We start from the raw sequence: 16,647 nt of genomic DNA on the forward strand, positions 1-16,647 counted from the left end.
GAATGACCAGGGTGAGACAAAGGACTCTTGTCTGCTGGAGCTATTTGTGAATGTTTCAACTGACCACCTTGATTAGCATACAATGGGCTGACTGTGCCTGTAGCAAACATTTGTTGAGAGGTAATTAGATGTCCCTGCCTGCTTCCTCTCTGTTGTTGTGCTGTTGCAATTTTAGAGTTTTTTTAATACTAGTAGCCAGATTTTGTTCATTTTCATGGTTTTCTCCTTTCTGTTGAAATTGTCCACATGCTTGTGGATTTCAATGGCTTCTCTGTGTAGTCTGACATGGTGGTTGTGAGAGTGGTCCAGCATTTCTGTGTTCTCAAATAAAATGCTGTGTCCAGGTTGGTTCATCAGATGCTCTGCTATGGCTGACTTCTCTGGTTGAAGTAGTCTGCAGTGCCTTTCATGTTCCTTGATCCATGTTTGGGCAATGCTGCATTTAGTGATCCCTATGTAGACTTGTCCACAGCTGCATGGTACATGGTAGACTCCTGCAGAAGTGAGAGGATCCCTCTTGTCCTTTGCTGAACGTAGCATTTGTTGGATTTTCTTGGTGGGTCTGTAGACAGTTTGTATGTTGTGTTTCCTCATCAAAATCTGGCTACCAGTATTAAAAAACTCTAAAATTGCAACAGCACAACAACAGAGAGGAAGCAGGCAGGGACATCTAATTACCTCTCAACAAAAGTTTGCTCCAGGCACAGTCAGCCCATTGTATGCTAATCAAGGTGGTCAGTTGAAACATTCACACCTAGCGCCAGCAGAAAAGAGTCCTTTGTCCCAGCCTGGTCATTCCACAAATATATAAACCCTTTTGCCTAGTTCCAACAGACCTCACTACCTCTGAGGATGCTTGCCATAGATGCAGGCGAAACGTCAGGAGAGAATGCCTCTAGACCATGGCCATACAGCCTGAAAAAACCTACAACAACCTAGTCTGGGTTGCTAAAGGGAATAAAATAGATGGGCGAGGAGAGCAAGGGAAGGCAGGTGGGGGGCAGGGTAGGATCACACTGAACTTTCTCCGACTGCTTTTGCATTTGGTCATCTGATGGTGCTGATGGGAGCGCAGAAAGTGGGTGAGCAAATGAATGAGTCATACATTCACTTCCTCTTTGCATTAGCTGTTCTTTTTGAGTCAATAGGAGAGAGCACTCAAAGTAAACTCACAAGCTATTCTTGATCATTTCATTGCCTTGACATTAAAATAATCTTCTGCACTGAATTCTGGTTACTTAGGAGGGCCACTGTCGTCATTTCCCTGTATAATTTAAGAATTTATTCAATAATAATTCAATTAATATTCAAGAATAATCCCAGAGTGCCCAGATGCTAGAGGAATTATTTATTTCGATTTATTTATTTCGAGCGCTTATACCCCGCTTTTCTCAACCCCCTAGGGGGGGACTCAGGGCGGCTTATAAAAGGCACAATTTGATGCCTAACAGTTCACAAAATACAATATACAAATACAATATAACAACAACAACTATAACTAGTTAAAACAATCCAATTGATACAATTGCAGCAATAAAATCATCTTGTGGTCAATGTTTGCCAATTCATAAATCCATAGTCCATCCAGCATTATCATAGTCCTTTCCTACTCTGGTCGTCATTGTCCTTTATCCATCTGCCAGCTTACCCAAAGGCTTTGGTCCCATATCCAGGTTTTTAACTTCCTTCTGAAAGAGAGGAGGAATGTTGATGACCTAATTTCCCCGGGGAGCGAATTCCACAGGCGAGGGGCCACCACCGAGAAGGCCCTGTCCCTCGTCCCCACCAGTCTCACTTGTGATGAAGGTGGGGTCGAGAGCAGGGCCTCCCCAGAGGATCTTAAACTCCATGGTGGGACGTAGAAGGAGATACATTCGGACAGGTATGCTGGGCCGGAGCCATATAGGGTTTTGTAGGTCAAAACCAGCACCAGGAAATGGCTTATCTTTCCTCTTATCTTATATTGTGGGCACCACAATTGAAGAGAGAGATTGACAAGCCCTATGAGGAGCGGCTTAAAGAGCTGGGCATGTTTAGCCTAAAGAAGAGAAGGCTGAGAGGAGACATGATAGCCATGTATAAATACATGAGAGAAAGTCATAGGGAGGATGGAGCAAGCTTGTTTTCTGACGTCCAAATGTTTCTTCCCAATGGGTGAAGTTATGAGAGAGGGCATTATGTTTTTATTTTTGGACTTTTATAGCAATACTAACTTGTACAAAATCAGTATTTTATAACTTTATTCTTATATCCATTTCCCCAAAGGGACTCGGGGCAGCTTACATGGGGACCAAGCCCAATATAAACAAGGTTGCAAAGTAATACAATTAAAAACATATAAATTACCCCTCTATTATGCCTTGGTTAGACTACACCTGGAATATTGTGTCCAATTTTGGGCACCCCAATTGAAGAGAGATATTGACAAGCTGGAATGTGTCCAGAGGAGGTCGACTAAAATGATCAAGGGTCTGGAGAACAAGCCCTATGTGGAGCGGCTTAAAGAGCCAGGCATGTTTAGCCTAAAGAAGAGAAGGCTGAGAGGAGACATGATAGCCGTGTATAAATATGTGAGAGGAAGTCACAGGGAGGATGGAGCAAGCTTGTTCCCTGCTGCCCTGGAGACTAGGACACAGAACAATGGCTTCAAACTACAAGAAAGGAGATTCCATCTGAACATTAGGAAGAACTTCCTGTCTGTGAGAGCCGTTCAGCAGTGGAACTCTCTGCCCCAGAGAGTGGTGGTGGCTCGTTCTTTGGAGGCTTTTAAACAGAGGCTGGATGGCCATCTGTCAGGGTACTTTGAATGCAGTTTTTCAGCTTCTTATTTATTTATTTGCTTATTTATTTACTGTATTTGTATACCGCCTTTCTCAGCCAATCGGCAACTCAAGGCGGTTTCCAACAAATCAGTACATATAAAAACATAATACAGATTAAAACATTAAACAATATAAAATACCTCAAAAGCAATAAAAACATCATTATTATCAAGCATTGTCCAGTTCCATTGTCAAATCCGATTTCCTATATTAGCCACTCTGCATTTGTAAACGCTCGAACAGTCATGTTTTAACTTGCCTCCGAAACGTTAAGAGGGAGTGAGCAGATCTAATCTCCCTAGGGAGGGTGTTCCATAGCCGAGGGGCCACCACTGTGAAGGTCCTATCTCTCGTCTCTGCCAAACGTACTTGAGACAAAGGCGGGACCGAGAGCAGGGTGTCCCCAGACGATCTTAGAGTCCTCGATGGTTCGTAAGGGGAGACACGTTCGGACAGGTAAGTTGGGCCAGAACCGTTTAGGGCTTTAGAGGCCAAAGCCAGCACTTTGAATTGGGCCCAGTAGCAAACTGGCAGCCAGTGGAGCTAGTGCAACAAGCACCGCTCCTGTTAGCAACCTGGCTGCTGTTCGTTGGACTAATTGAAGCTTCCGGACCGTCTTCAAAGGCAACCCCACGTAGAGAGCATTGCAGTAGTCTACACGGGATGTAACCAGAGCATGGACTACCATAGCCAAGTCAGACTTCCCAAGGTACGGGTGCAGCTGGCGCACAAGTTTTAACTGCAAATGCTCCCTGGTCACCACAGAAACCCTGCTTCTTGGCAGGGGGTTGGACTGGATGGCCCATGAGGTCTCTTCCAACTCTATGATTCTATGATTGTATTATTCTATAATAATAATAATAATAATAATCCTTTATTTATACCCTGCTAACATCTCCCGAAGTACTCGGTGCGGCTTACAAGAGGCCGAGGCCCAACACATCAATAAAACAACAGCATAACAAATACAACAATAAATAAACTCATAAACAAGCAATAAACATTAAACAATAGCAATAAACATTAGACAATAACACCATGACACATTTAAAAACTAAGGCCGAGCCAAATGTAATGATTGAAATTATAAAATGCTGAACATGACAGGTGAGATGGATAGGTTTTTGGAGATAGGTGCGGTGTGCAGACAATATTAAATTTCTAGTAAAGAGCAATTGGGAGAGAGTTCCAGAGTCGGGGGGCCACCACGGAGAAGGCCCTGTCCCTCGTCCCCACCAATCACGCTTGCGACGCAGGTGGGATCGTGAGCAGGGCCTCTCCAGATGATCGGAGAGATCGTGTGGGTTCATATACGGAGATGTGGTCACGCAGGTAGGCGGGTCCCAAACCGTTTAGGGCTTTGTAAGTAAGCACCTGCACCTTGAATTGGGACCGGAAAATGAACGGCAGCCAATGGAGCTCCTTAAATCTTCACTATACTGGGCTAGGTACAACTTTGTCTTTGTGCAACTTGATAATGGCCCATGGCACTGGAAAGGACTGAGAAGAGACCAGCATCTGCACAAAGGCTTTATTCTTAAGCAGTTGAATAAATCTCCTGTCCCTTGTCTTTTTGAAGGTGGTGGATGCCATGAAGCAGATGCAAGAGAAGAAGAATGTTGGGAAAGTGGTTCTGGTCCCTGAAGCACCACCGAAGGAAGAAAGCAAGAAAGCAGAGAACTAAAGCAAAGGGGAATGGGTGGATTGTCTGACCTCAGGTCCTTATGTTGGTTTTTGTTGGGTTGGGTTGTTGTCCCCCCTCCCCATTGGCTCTCCCCAGTTCTACCCTTTTCCCCAATCCCACCCTCCCCAATTCCACCCTACGTCCTTTTGAGGGAAGTAGAGGTGGACAGATCTCTCGCTGCTGTTACTGGAACCAGTGGCATAAAGATGGAAGAGATGATGCAAAGTTAAAGATGATGCAAATCTCTTGAGCTTCACAAACTCTTCTGGAGGTGACGCTCAGACAATTGCACCATTTTTGTAAACTAATTGGCTGGCCTTGTTTTTATTTTGAAAGCATCCCATTGATCATGCACCTCTATTTTTGTGGGGTCAACCCTTAAAGGAACCTAAAAGCATCATATGGAGGGTAGGGTGGCCAAGGCAGGTGCTTCTACTGCAATTTCATCTGGGTTTTTTCCCCCAACATCCTTCGCTTTTCCCTCTTACCCACCCACAACTCCATATCCTCACCTGAGCCATTTTACCTCTAGGACCTTTTCTCTTCCCTCATCTCCCTCCCACCCCCAATCTGCCTCTGAGCACACAGTGACTAATAACTTTCGAGCATGTAAAACTCCCATTGTTACAGCAACTATTGAGTGTTTCTGTGGAAACGAAGCTTCAAATCTGCCACTTCCGATGGGCACATTTAATAAGCGGAAAATGCCAGACCTTTTCTCTCTATTTTTTTGGCAGCTTGGCTGTTGCACAAAAAAGTGGGATGTGGGGGAGGGAGGAAAGACAAATTGTGCCTCTGCCACAGAGCCTAGACACTACCGCTGCCTTCTCTTCCAATATGCAAGTGCCACACTGCAGGACAAGGCCCCTTTCTTTCTGGGACTACAGTTCCCACCATCCACTGACCAAACATGGCTGTGGATATAGGGAGTTGTAGTCTGAAAAAAGGGAACTTGTCCAAGTACTTCATGATACTATGTAGGCAAACCTCTCACACCGAAATCCTGCCATAGGATTGGGTTTGTGGAAGGATCTATAGCTAAACTGTCACTGATTTTCTTTCACGGGGAAGCCTCGCTTTGTCCCCAAATGAAATGGGTCATGTAGGCAAAATACTTAACGGTGCCAAGCAGCTGACTAGCCTGTAATCTCAGATCTGCATTATCGCATGCTAGAAATCAGTTATTCTGTCATGGTAATGGCATATGACTTAGCAAGAGGCTGGTCTGATGTTTTAATGTACTTTTTTGCCACATTTAAGAAATAAACCATGTTCTAATCACAGCTGGCTGGAAGAAAAGAGACTAACCATCTCTTCTTACCATTCAGAAAGTTGTTTTGCTTTGAAACAAAAGGAATCCTGGTATTGTATATGCTCCAGTCTTGCCCAAGATGGCATCCAGAATGAAAGCAGTTCAAGACTCAGTATTGCATCGTTTGGGGCAAGTGTGCTGATGACATGAGTAATTCTCTACAAGGAGTAGAAAGGCCAGGAGGCAGAAACTCTTCCTCACATCTGGAAAATGAGGTGCTCCCTCTAAGAATGGATGCTGACTGGTCCGACTGCAGCCATCAATCCAGTTCTGTGTAGGCCACTCAGCTGAAACGCTTCTTCTACCCAATTCACCCATTATTTATATAGGTTCTAGTCTCTTCCTTCGAAATGAAAGATGTTGCTTTCATATCTTCTGGCCCTCTTCCTTCTTGGTAACTCTTGTCAATCTTCCTTGACCCACCGCAAGGTCATCACTTTGTGTTCAGATACAGATGTCCTACTGTTGTGCTCAATTTTCCCCATAGCATTTTGCTGGCTCTCTCTTAGGACAAGGCATGGCCCTTCTCTTCATTCTGGTCAGTAGGCACAAGCAAAGGGGCAAGGCACCCACTCATTCTCCAGCCATCTTCCTTGATCTTCATTGCTGGTCAAAGCAGGAAGCCTGAAGGCCAGCATTCTGCCTTTTCCTTGCAAAGTACAGCGAACCTGACTCTTAAACCTTTACATTTCTTGCAAACCTTTTCTCCTATGAAGAACATGTGGCCAAAGTATTCTATTTGGTTGATATGCGAGAGAGGAGGGTATATTTGGGCCTTAAATTGGCACATGGTTATCTCAATTTTTCTAGGGATCCTCAGCTTGTAAATCCTTTGCTGCAATGTGGTGTCTATGATGCTCATTTTGAGAATATTTACACAGGTCCTGTCCTTGGCTGTAGCTTTTTAGATCCTTGGCATCTTTTGGTAGTAGAGAATATGAGATGGGGTTTTTTTTGGTCTCACTGGCTTATGGGGTGTTGAAGGCTTCATACTTTTGAAGTGTGGAATGTGTGTCCGCATAATACTTCCCTTTGCTTTCCAAGCATCCATCTGCTGCAGTAGTTGTTAGTATAGGTGTTTTAAGACAAAATGCTCTGGCCACTGCGATGCTTGCTAAAAGGTGCCTTTTCAAGACCCTCCTTGTTTTGTTTTGCTTAAATATGGTGAAAACAAAGCACATGGCTTGCAAGCAACTCCCATTTTTGTTTTTCTTCTCTAGACTGCATCAGGTGTATTCCTTATGAGATTTTGCTTTACAGCATCTAGAACCAACTATTTAAGCTAGATCCTGTCATTTTTTAGCCTCACCGGTTTCCTCTTCTGAGATATTTTGGACTGATTGCATCCACCACAGCAGCCATTTTGTGAATTGGCACCTTTCTCATTGACAGTCATCTTGGGATGGAATTTCATCAGAATTTTAAATGTGTCCGCAGACCAAACAATTAGGCATCTTCCAGGTTACCTACGTTCTACTAACATTTTCAGTAAGTAACATAAGGAGGCATCTTAAACAGTCATCATGAGAGCAATCTTGATCTGACAGCTTAACAATCCAAAGGGTTGTTCTGAACAAAAAATGGGAAGAGCCAATCCTAACAACCCTTCTTCTTGCAGTTCCTCATTTATTTTATCACAGAATCATAGCATTCTATATATCTGGAAGCAGTGCAATTTGGAGATCCATCTTGTTTGGTGACTCAAACAGAGTTACATAACACAGGGTAGTTACTTACATCTTTTAAGATATCCTCTTATTGAATGATATTATGGGTTCTAGACTTCATGCCAATTCTAGGCATTTAGTAGGTAGAAGAGCTGGGCAAGATTTCAGCTAGAGAAGTACCATAAGGTGCTCAGTGGTCTGACTTGAGTTCAAGGAAGATTCACATGTGCTTATAAGTTAGGCAACCAGCTGCTTGCTTACAGGTCAGTGTAAATAAATTCTCAGCACTACAATATGAGAGCCAATATACTGAACACCCAGGTTATCCAGGCTGTGACCTTGTGTTTCCAACATACCATTTCCTTCCAGAGCTTACAAAAGTTACTTTGTATGGATTGCAAGTTCCACAATTTTGCCAGCTCACGTGATCACCGGATATGGGGGATTCAGGAATTGTAGTTTTAAAAAAGGAGGCATGTTTGCAAACTCTGCGTTGCTCAGAAACCAGTCTTTGGGAGGCAATGCGGTGTTGGTCATAGTAGGCTTTGGTTACTTTCTGTCCGTCTCCTTTTACCGTCTGCTCCAGGTGGGTTAGACTTTGAGACATACTCAAGGCTGCTTTTGTCAGAGGGCCAGAACTCTTCTCAGGCTTGTACGAACTTGCCAACCCAGTATGAAGTCTTACAAAACAAGCAAGCTGGAGTTGCCAACTCTGCTTGTGTAAAGCACAATAGGGATGATGAAAATCAGATCATGCGTGCCCGACTCTGGAACTCCCAACCTCAAACAAAGGAGGTGCGTTGAGAAGGAAGTGATGCCAAGGCTCACACATCCTCCTCTCTTACCTTCCTTCTTGCTGCTGCCTGGTGCCTTATTCCGGATGGCATTTCAGAACTTTTGTAACCTATCCTTTTAATACTGCAAGGAACAGCCTTGCCTTTAGAAGAACTCCAATGCTGCATCATTAACTCCCGGTTTTACCAGTGCCTTGTTCCAAACAGTACGTTCCAGTTAACCCCAGACTAATTCTAAAAAGACCGCACATGCCCCAATCAACTGGTATGAAATACGGGATCAATATGATTGTATTTTTGACCAGCCGCAAGGTCGCCTGCATAATATGGTGCTCTTCTGCAAAAGTACATGCATCTTCCGACAATGTGCTGAAAATTCCTAAAAATTTCCCACTAGGGCATTTTCATAGCTGTGCTAAAAAAAACCTTTTAATCTCCAAGCACTACTTCAACATGTGAATGTGCTATACAAAGATACTACATTTTAAACTTGACTCAGTGTACCGCTTTCAGATTGTGAGAATTCATTCAGAATTCTGTTTTGAGTGTCCCATATGAAAATGGGCCTCTCCTTTCAATATATTCCACTTGTCTTTAGGAAAAGGTTAGTATTGGTTCACAAACTATTTAATAGATTCTAATAGGCAGTTGACTAACCGTCATGGAGCCCTTTCACACTTAAATTATAACATTTTGATTCCACTTTAACTGTCATGGCAACATCTTAAAGAGTCCCAGGATTTTTTTAAAAAAAAATTATTCGATACATCCCAACAATCAACAAGATTTTGCCATACAGGACTTATTTCAATATACATTATTCCAAAAGTAAATATTCCTTAAATGACATTTTATACATCCCTTAGTTATGTTTTTTTTTAAAAAAGTGTCCCAGGATTTGCAGTTTGGAGGCAAAATACTCCTTTCTTAATAGAAATCCCTGTGTTTCCATATGACTGAACTATGACAGTTTTAGTGGAATCATGGGGCTATAACTTTGTAAGCTCAACAAATATCCCACTTATACAGAAAACAGAAAATAACAGAATTCAATGTATGCTTGTATAAACTTGCTATACTGTTCAAATTCACAGTGATCACAAACAGTATTATATGAGTTTTTGTACAGTCACTTTGAAATGGCATCAACGCCGTGTCTTCTTATGTTGAGTTGCATATGAATTGACCGTCCACGACCGGTTTCGGCCTTGTTCCAGGCCTTTCTTTGATGGACTAAAATTATTATATACATCAAAATTTGCTGCAAAAATATATATTGAACATCATATACTGAAATACATTTGAAGATACTTGCAAAATTATACACTTAGCACTTGTTATATACATCAGCATTGTATTGTCGAAGGCTTTCATGGCCGGAATCACTGGGTTGTTGTAGGTTTTTTCGGGCTATATGGCCATGTTCTACAGACATTCTCTCCTGACGTTTCGCCTGCATCTATGGCAAGCATCCGCAGAGGTAGTGAGGTCTGTTGGAACTAGGAAAATGGGTTTAATATCTGTGGAATGACCAGGGTGGGAAAAGAACTCTTGTCTGCTGGAATTAGGTGTGAATGTTTCAACTCACCACCTTGATTAGCAGTGCCTGGGGCAATCTTTTGTTGAGAGGTGATTAGATCTCCCTGATTGTTTTCTCTCTGTTGTTGTGCTGTTGCAATTTTAGAGTTTTTTTTAATACTGGTAGACAGATTTTGTTCATTTTCATGGTTTCCTCCTTTCTGTTGAAATTGTCCACAAATTTATGGATTTCAATGGCTTCTCTGTGTAGTCTGACATGGTGGTGGTTAGAGTGGTCCAGCATTTTTATGTTCTCAAATAATATGCTGTGTCCAGGTTGGTTCATCAGGTGCTCTGCTATGGCTGACTTCTCTGGTTGGAAGTAGTCTGCAGTGCCTTTCATGTTCCTTGAAACATCAACTTTAGTTGCAAATTTATTTATTTATTGTTGTGTCAGGAGCAACCTGAGAAACTGCAAGTCGCTTCTGGTGAGAGAGAATGGGTCGTCTGCAAGGATGTTGCCCAGGGGACGCCCGGATGATTTTTGATGTTTTTATCATCCTTGTGAGAAGCTTCTCTCATGTCCGCATGAGGAGCTGGAGCTGACAGAGGGAGCTCATCCGCCTCTCCCCGGATTCGAACCTGCGACCTGTCGGTCTTCAGTCCTGCCAGCACAGGGGTTTAACCCACTGCGCCACCGGGGGCAAATGTATCCATATATATCATATCATAGCATATTGTTTGTGATCACTGTGAATTTGAACAGTATAACAAGATTATACAATTATACGTTGAATTATATTATTTTCTATTTTCTGTATAAGTGGGATATTTGTTGAGCTTACTAACTCAAGAACCCATGTGTAATCTGGAAGGGCCCCTGGACTAGACAGGTGTTTGGTTTGGTGTGATCCAGCAGACTTCTTATATTCTTCAGAGATGGAGCAATTGCCCATTTTACCTATGTACAAATGCACTCGAAGGGGCAGAAACATTCTTAACACATAGCAGCAGCAAGCGATGCCTGGTTCGCTCCCTGCAAAATTTTTGAAACCTTGCATCCCGATCCCCCTCCTTTTCCCCATTCTGGAGCTTTGCCAGTTTTGAATCATTTCTCCTGAACCAGAAAGGGTCTTTCCCTTTGTGCTAGAGGTTTAAAATTGATTTGTCTTCTACTCCTTCGCCAAAACCCTTTTATACAGGAGACATCCAATTGAAAGCACTGTAACTTCGCTCTTCGTTGCCTTGCTGATTAATACCGTAGTCTTGGAAGTTTATAGTAGACCCTTTCTTTTGTGATTTGACTGTGTGTGTGTATCTGTGCGTGTTTGAGGCAACCGTTTTATGGACCGTGAGTATTACATGAAGACCCTTGATCCTCTTTTTATAAATGCTCTTAACTTGTTAAAACTGCATGTGCTTGACTACAAGGACCAAAGTAGGGGGAGGAAATGCCACCTACCGTTTCTTGAAATCTCCTATTATAACAAAACACAAGAACAGAATTTGCCACTAGAAGCCTTTCGGTATGGATTTTGTTGCACTGTTTCAAGGTCGCTGAAACGCCATTTGAGCTCAAAACTAGTGCCATATGGGATGATGTGTGTATGTGTGTATATGTATATGCATGCGTACATGTGTATTTGTGTGACTGATATGAGAGCCAAAAGGTTTAAACAGTTCAACTAAAATGTGTACTCCCCCTTTTTTCCAAGTTTTATAGGCTTTGAAATGGAGCACACACTACTTTTTTAAAAAGCTGCTTCTCCACGCATTGAAGCCACCCGCTCGCAGATTTAATACACATACTTCGTAAGAGTTTTGGACAATAGACATTAACCAGTAGCACCCCTTTCATACAAACTACTGTGGGTTATCATTTAATGGGATCATTGCAACTCCCACAAGTCTGAGGCCCATTTGGAAAACACAAATGTGGAAGAAGCAACGGTGCCTCAGAATTACTTTTAAATATCCCAAAAGTTAACATCTGAATTGAATCCTAATTGCTGGAAGTAAAGCACATTGAATGAGATAAAGTCTCAGAAAAGATGTAGTTTCCTTGGAAAAAAATAAAATCCATAATTTGTAAAAGTGTGCAGTAGTCATCTAAAAAACTGAATGTTGAAGGCTTTCATGGGTTGTTGTAGGTTTTTCGGGTTGTATGGCCATGTTTGAGAAGCATTCTCTCCTGACGCTTCTCCTGCATATGTGGCAAGCATACTCAGAGGATGCTCACAACCTCTGAGGATGCTTGCCACAGATGCAGGCAAAATGTCAGAAGAGAATGCTTCTCAAACATGGCCATACAACCCGAAAAACCTACAACAGTGAATGTTTGCAAGGAGACTACAGTTGGAGGAGTACAGTAACACAATTATAGATAGGTAGGTAAATAGTGGGTTTAGGACCAGAAGGGGGTGGTTGGGAGAAGGGAAAATGGTTGTGAAATTACCCCGTTTATTAAATTGATAAGCAACATTAACTTCAAATAATAATCTTATATATTTTGATTTCAGGAATGAAAATTTCAGCAAATCTAAAATTTTGTCGAAGGCTTTCATGGCCAGAATCACTGGGTTGTTGGTTTTTCGGGCTATATGGCCATATTCTAGAGACATTCTTTCCTGACGTTTCGCCTGCATCTGTGGCAAGCATCCTCAGAAGTAGTGAGGTCTGTTTGAACAAGGAAAATGGGATTATATATCTGTGGAATGACCAGGGTAGGACAAAGAACTCTTGTCTGTTGGAGCTAGGTGTGACTGTTTCAACTGACCACCTTGATTAGCATTTGATGGCCTGGCAATGCCTGGGACAATCTTTTGTTGAGAAGTGATTAGATGTCCTTGAATGTTTCCTCTCTGTTGGTTTGCTGTTGTAATTTTAGAGTTTTTTAATACTGGTAGCCAGATTTTGTTCATTTTCATGAAGAAATGAAAATATGCAGGCGAAACGTCAGGAGAGAATGCCTCTAGAACATAGCCACATAGCCCGAAAAAACCTACAACAACCCAAAACTAAAATTTGTCCAAATGAAATCTCTCTTATTTCACTTTTATTCATAGTTGACAGTTATGAGTCTTTAATCCAACATGGATTTGTGAAAAAGAACTTCTTCATGATCTTTCTCAGATTCAGGAGCAGCTGGTGAATGCTCTGATGTAGGAACAAAAAATCCACTCTGGATTTCCTACACTTATCACAGATTCATCAGCCACTCCTTATATTGCCAGTGAATTAAAAAAACCCTTGGGATCATTGGCTCACAAAAAAGAATACCTATAATGGACTTTTGAGCAAGAGGATGGGTGGAAAAGCTAGAGCTATGGTGGCCAAGAGAATATAGGAGGCAGGGAAGACCTTACCTTTATCAAGGCAAGGATTTTTATTTGCATGTTTGTTTTGTGTGCTGTAGACTGGAATGACAAGTGGTGGGCATCCAGGCATCAGGTCTGTGGGGTGCACTCAACTCCTGCTGCCAAGTGAGTATCCTTCCAGGCCAGAGGGTAACCGATGGGGGAATTGCAACAAGCAGCTGGCACGTGTTGCCAGGGGTCCTCTTGCAGCAGGTTGTGGCATCTGTCACCCCCCCATCATCTCCTCTCTGGGTGGTTCATGAGCAGCTTGTGTGTCCTTATGGTTCAAGACGCTTCCTTGAGTCTCTTTGTGGTGTTTGAAACGAAGCTCACTCTTCTGCTTGTGCATGCGTGTGTGTGCGTGGGCGTGTGTCAACAAAGCAACTGTGCCAATGCTGTTTACACAGATTCAAACATGAAATGCTAGTCTGCCTAATGTTACCATATGCCTTATGTGTGTTTTTTTGGGCGTTCATTAAAAGCATAACAAAAACGACATTGGCGTTGTTCTGTGCCCATCAATTGGTTCCTTCACAGGGACGCACAAACATTCGAACCATGCAAGTCAATGGAGGGAATCTTATTTGTTTTCTAGTGCTACATTGAATATTTCCCGGGAAGAATTGGGATGGATACAATTGCCTGAAATGAAATTCCTCTGCCAGAGGCAAATAACATCACAATGACAGTTACTTACTTACTTAGGCGATCCCTCGTTATCAGAGTAGGATAATCTTCCAGGGTGGGTCCGTAGGTGACTGTGGAGCCCTATTCTTGATCTGCATGTTCTCCTGCAGTGAGGGCATCGGTTTCCAGGTGGAAGGCGGTCCTGGTTGGGGTTGACTTGACGCGCCTTCCTCTTGGCATGTTTCTCTCTTTTGCCCTCCATTCATGCCTCTTCAGATTCTACAGCACTGCTGGTCACAGCTGACCTTCAACTGGAGCGTTTGAAAGCCAGGGATTCCCAGTTCTCAGTGTCTATGCCAGAGTTTTTAAGGTTGGCTTTGAGCCCATCTTTAAATCTCTTTTCCTGCCCACCAACATTCCATTTTCCGTTCTTGAGTTCGAAGTAGAGCAACTGCTTTGGGAGTCGGTAGTCAGGCATCTGGACAATGTGGTCGGTCCAGCAGAGCTGATGGCGGAGGACCATCGCTTCAGTGCTGGTGGTCTTTGCTTCTTCCAGCACACCGACGTTTGTCTGCCTGTCTTCCCAAGAGATTTGCAGGATTTTCCGTAGGCAGCGCTGATAGAATCGTTCCAGGAGTTCCATGTGACGCCTGTAGACAGTCCACGTCTCGCAGGTGTATAGCAGGGTTGGGAGGACAATAGCTTTGTAAACAAGTACCTTGGTATCCCTATGGATGTCCCGGTCCTCAAACACTCTGTGCTTCATTCAGAAAAATGCTGCACTCGCAGAGCTCAGACAGTGTTGTATTTCAGTGTCAATGTTGACTTTGGTGGAGAGGTGGCTGCCAAGGTAGCGGAAATGGTCAACATTTTCTAATGTTACACCATTAAGCTGTATTTCTGGCATTGGAGAGGAGCCCTATTCTTGATCTGCATCTTCTCCCAAAGTGAGGGCATTAGTTTCCAGGTGGAAGGCGGTCCAGTTTGGGGTTGGCTTGACGCGCATTCCTCTTGGCACGTTTCTCTCTTTCGCCCTCCATTCGTGCCTCTTCAAATTCTACAGCACTGCTGGTTACTGACAGCGCACTATCCTTGTTTGTGAAAAAACTCACAAAGTAATTGGGAATTTAGCAAAAGAAACTGCTGAAAAGAGGGCTAAACAATTATTTATGTTAAAAAGAGAAGGACGGTCTTCTTTATTAATTTTTTTATTGCTTCTAAAGCTGTTCCCTTGTATCTGGAAGAAATCTACAGTTTCATAAAATCCAAAATTTAGTTCTAGAAGGGACTTCAAACTATTTTCTAAAGCCCATGATACCTAGAATTCATTTTTTTGAAGACACGATTCTTAGAACACAGTCTTGGCATTAATAAAACAGCAAGCTTTGCAAAATAACTATTTACAGTGATCTTATAAGCCCAAGCTACATTATTAGGGCAACAAAAAACAAAGAAAAGAAGACAAATTTTGTTTTGGTCGTGTCAGGAGCGACTTGAGAGACTGCAAGTCACTTCTGGTGTGAGAGAATTGGCTGTCTGCAAGGACATTGCCCAGGGGATGCCTGGATGTTTTGATGTTTTATCATACTTGTGGGAAGCTTCTCTCATGTTCCCGCATGAGGAGCTGGAGCTGACAGACGGAGCTCATCCACGCTCTCCCTGGATTCGAACCTGCGACCTGTCAGTCTTCAGTCCTGCCAGCACAGGGGTTTAACCCACTGTGCACCGGGGGCTCCTCCATTAAGACAATGACTGTTTCTTATTTTTGGCCTCCTTGCTTCCCTCCTTCCCAGGGAGAAAAGTCTCACTCCATGATGAGGAGACTGGTCACAACCTCAACATAAAATAGCCTGAGACCACCTCTCACTCAGATTTACCTTATACCAGTTCTTACCCTAACAGTAGAGTGTGTTACAGGAATAATGTTGGCTCAGATGTGTAAATTAATCACACATCTGCTGTTTGTTCTTGCACAATCATTTCTGAATAGGGAAGTCCTGCGTCTTGATATGAAGGAGAAAAGTGGAACTTTCTCAGTCCTATGATGAGGATTATGTAATGGTCTAAATAACTGAAAAGTCACAAGATGCCATCAAGGAAACATCAACCATGCAAGGGCTACAATCTTCTCATGTGACTCTATCTACAGGAGAATCCATATAAATGGGTGTTTGTGAAGGGCAGCTTCCCTGAAAGATCTTTGTTTGAGAAACGTGAATTGTCCTTATTATCAGAGATTCCTTGAAATACACGTGAGTCCAGATATTCCCAGAACTTCAGGGAAGAGGCTGAAGTGCTAAATGAACATGAAAACACAGCAATTTGAAGATGATCCTAAAAGCGTGTGGTGGTGGGTGAGAAAGGGAGCAAAGAATGGCATCTCTTAGTGGTTGAGTGGGCAGGTGGGTGGTCAAAGCAGGTGAAGATTAGAATAAATGCCTTTTATCCCTCAGTATATTCTCCAAACTGCTTTGAAGCCAATAAGGTGGGTGGTTGTAATGATGGCTGGCTTTTGGAAAGCTGCTGGTCTTCCAAAATTCTTCATTCAATGCCCAGCTCTTTCAGCTTTAGGCGGAGTAATTGGAGATAATGAGAATCTGGATAGCCGTTTCTGAAAGCAAGAAAGGAAGAAAACCAAAATGTTTAGTTTCTGACTTTACCCACTAAATTATCATATATAGCACCCAGAGGTTGACATGTTATTTATTAAAATAACATAATAATAATAATAATAATAATAATAATCTTTATAAATAAAAATGTAATGTTCGTTTGTGATACCATCAGAACTCAAAAACCACTGGGGGAATTGACACCAAATTTGGACACAAGATACCTAACAGTCCAATTTATGTCCTTCACTCAAA

General features: G+C 42.6%; 2 protein-coding genes across 2 annotated transcripts in view; one reads left to right on the forward strand and one right to left on the reverse strand.

Annotated features, from left to right (window-relative positions):
* Positions 1–13,649, forward strand: part of VAT1 (vesicle amine transport 1) — a 55,747-nt gene extending 42,098 nt beyond the window's left edge. Inside the window, exon 6 of the mRNA XM_067470100.1 lies at positions 4,402–13,649. Coding sequence (XP_067326201.1) covers positions 4,402–4,506 — 105 coding nt within the window. The 3' untranslated portion in view covers positions 4,507–13,649. The remainder of the gene's footprint in view (positions 1–4,401) is intronic.
* Positions 13,650–14,972: 1,323 nt separating this feature from the next.
* The window catches only part of LOC132779630 (uncharacterized), a 37,154-nt gene continuing 35,479 nt past the window's right edge, over positions 14,973–16,647 (reverse strand). Inside the window, exon 6 of the mRNA XM_067470101.1 lies at positions 14,973–16,391. Coding sequence (XP_067326202.1) covers positions 16,322–16,391 — 70 coding nt within the window. The 3' untranslated portion in view covers positions 14,973–16,321. The remainder of the gene's footprint in view (positions 16,392–16,647) is intronic.

Source organism: Anolis sagrei, chromosome 6 (genome assembly GCF_037176765.1).
Source record: "Anolis sagrei isolate rAnoSag1 chromosome 6, rAnoSag1.mat, whole genome shotgun sequence".
Taxonomy (NCBI): Eukaryota; Metazoa; Chordata; class Lepidosauria; order Squamata; family Dactyloidae; genus Anolis; species Anolis sagrei.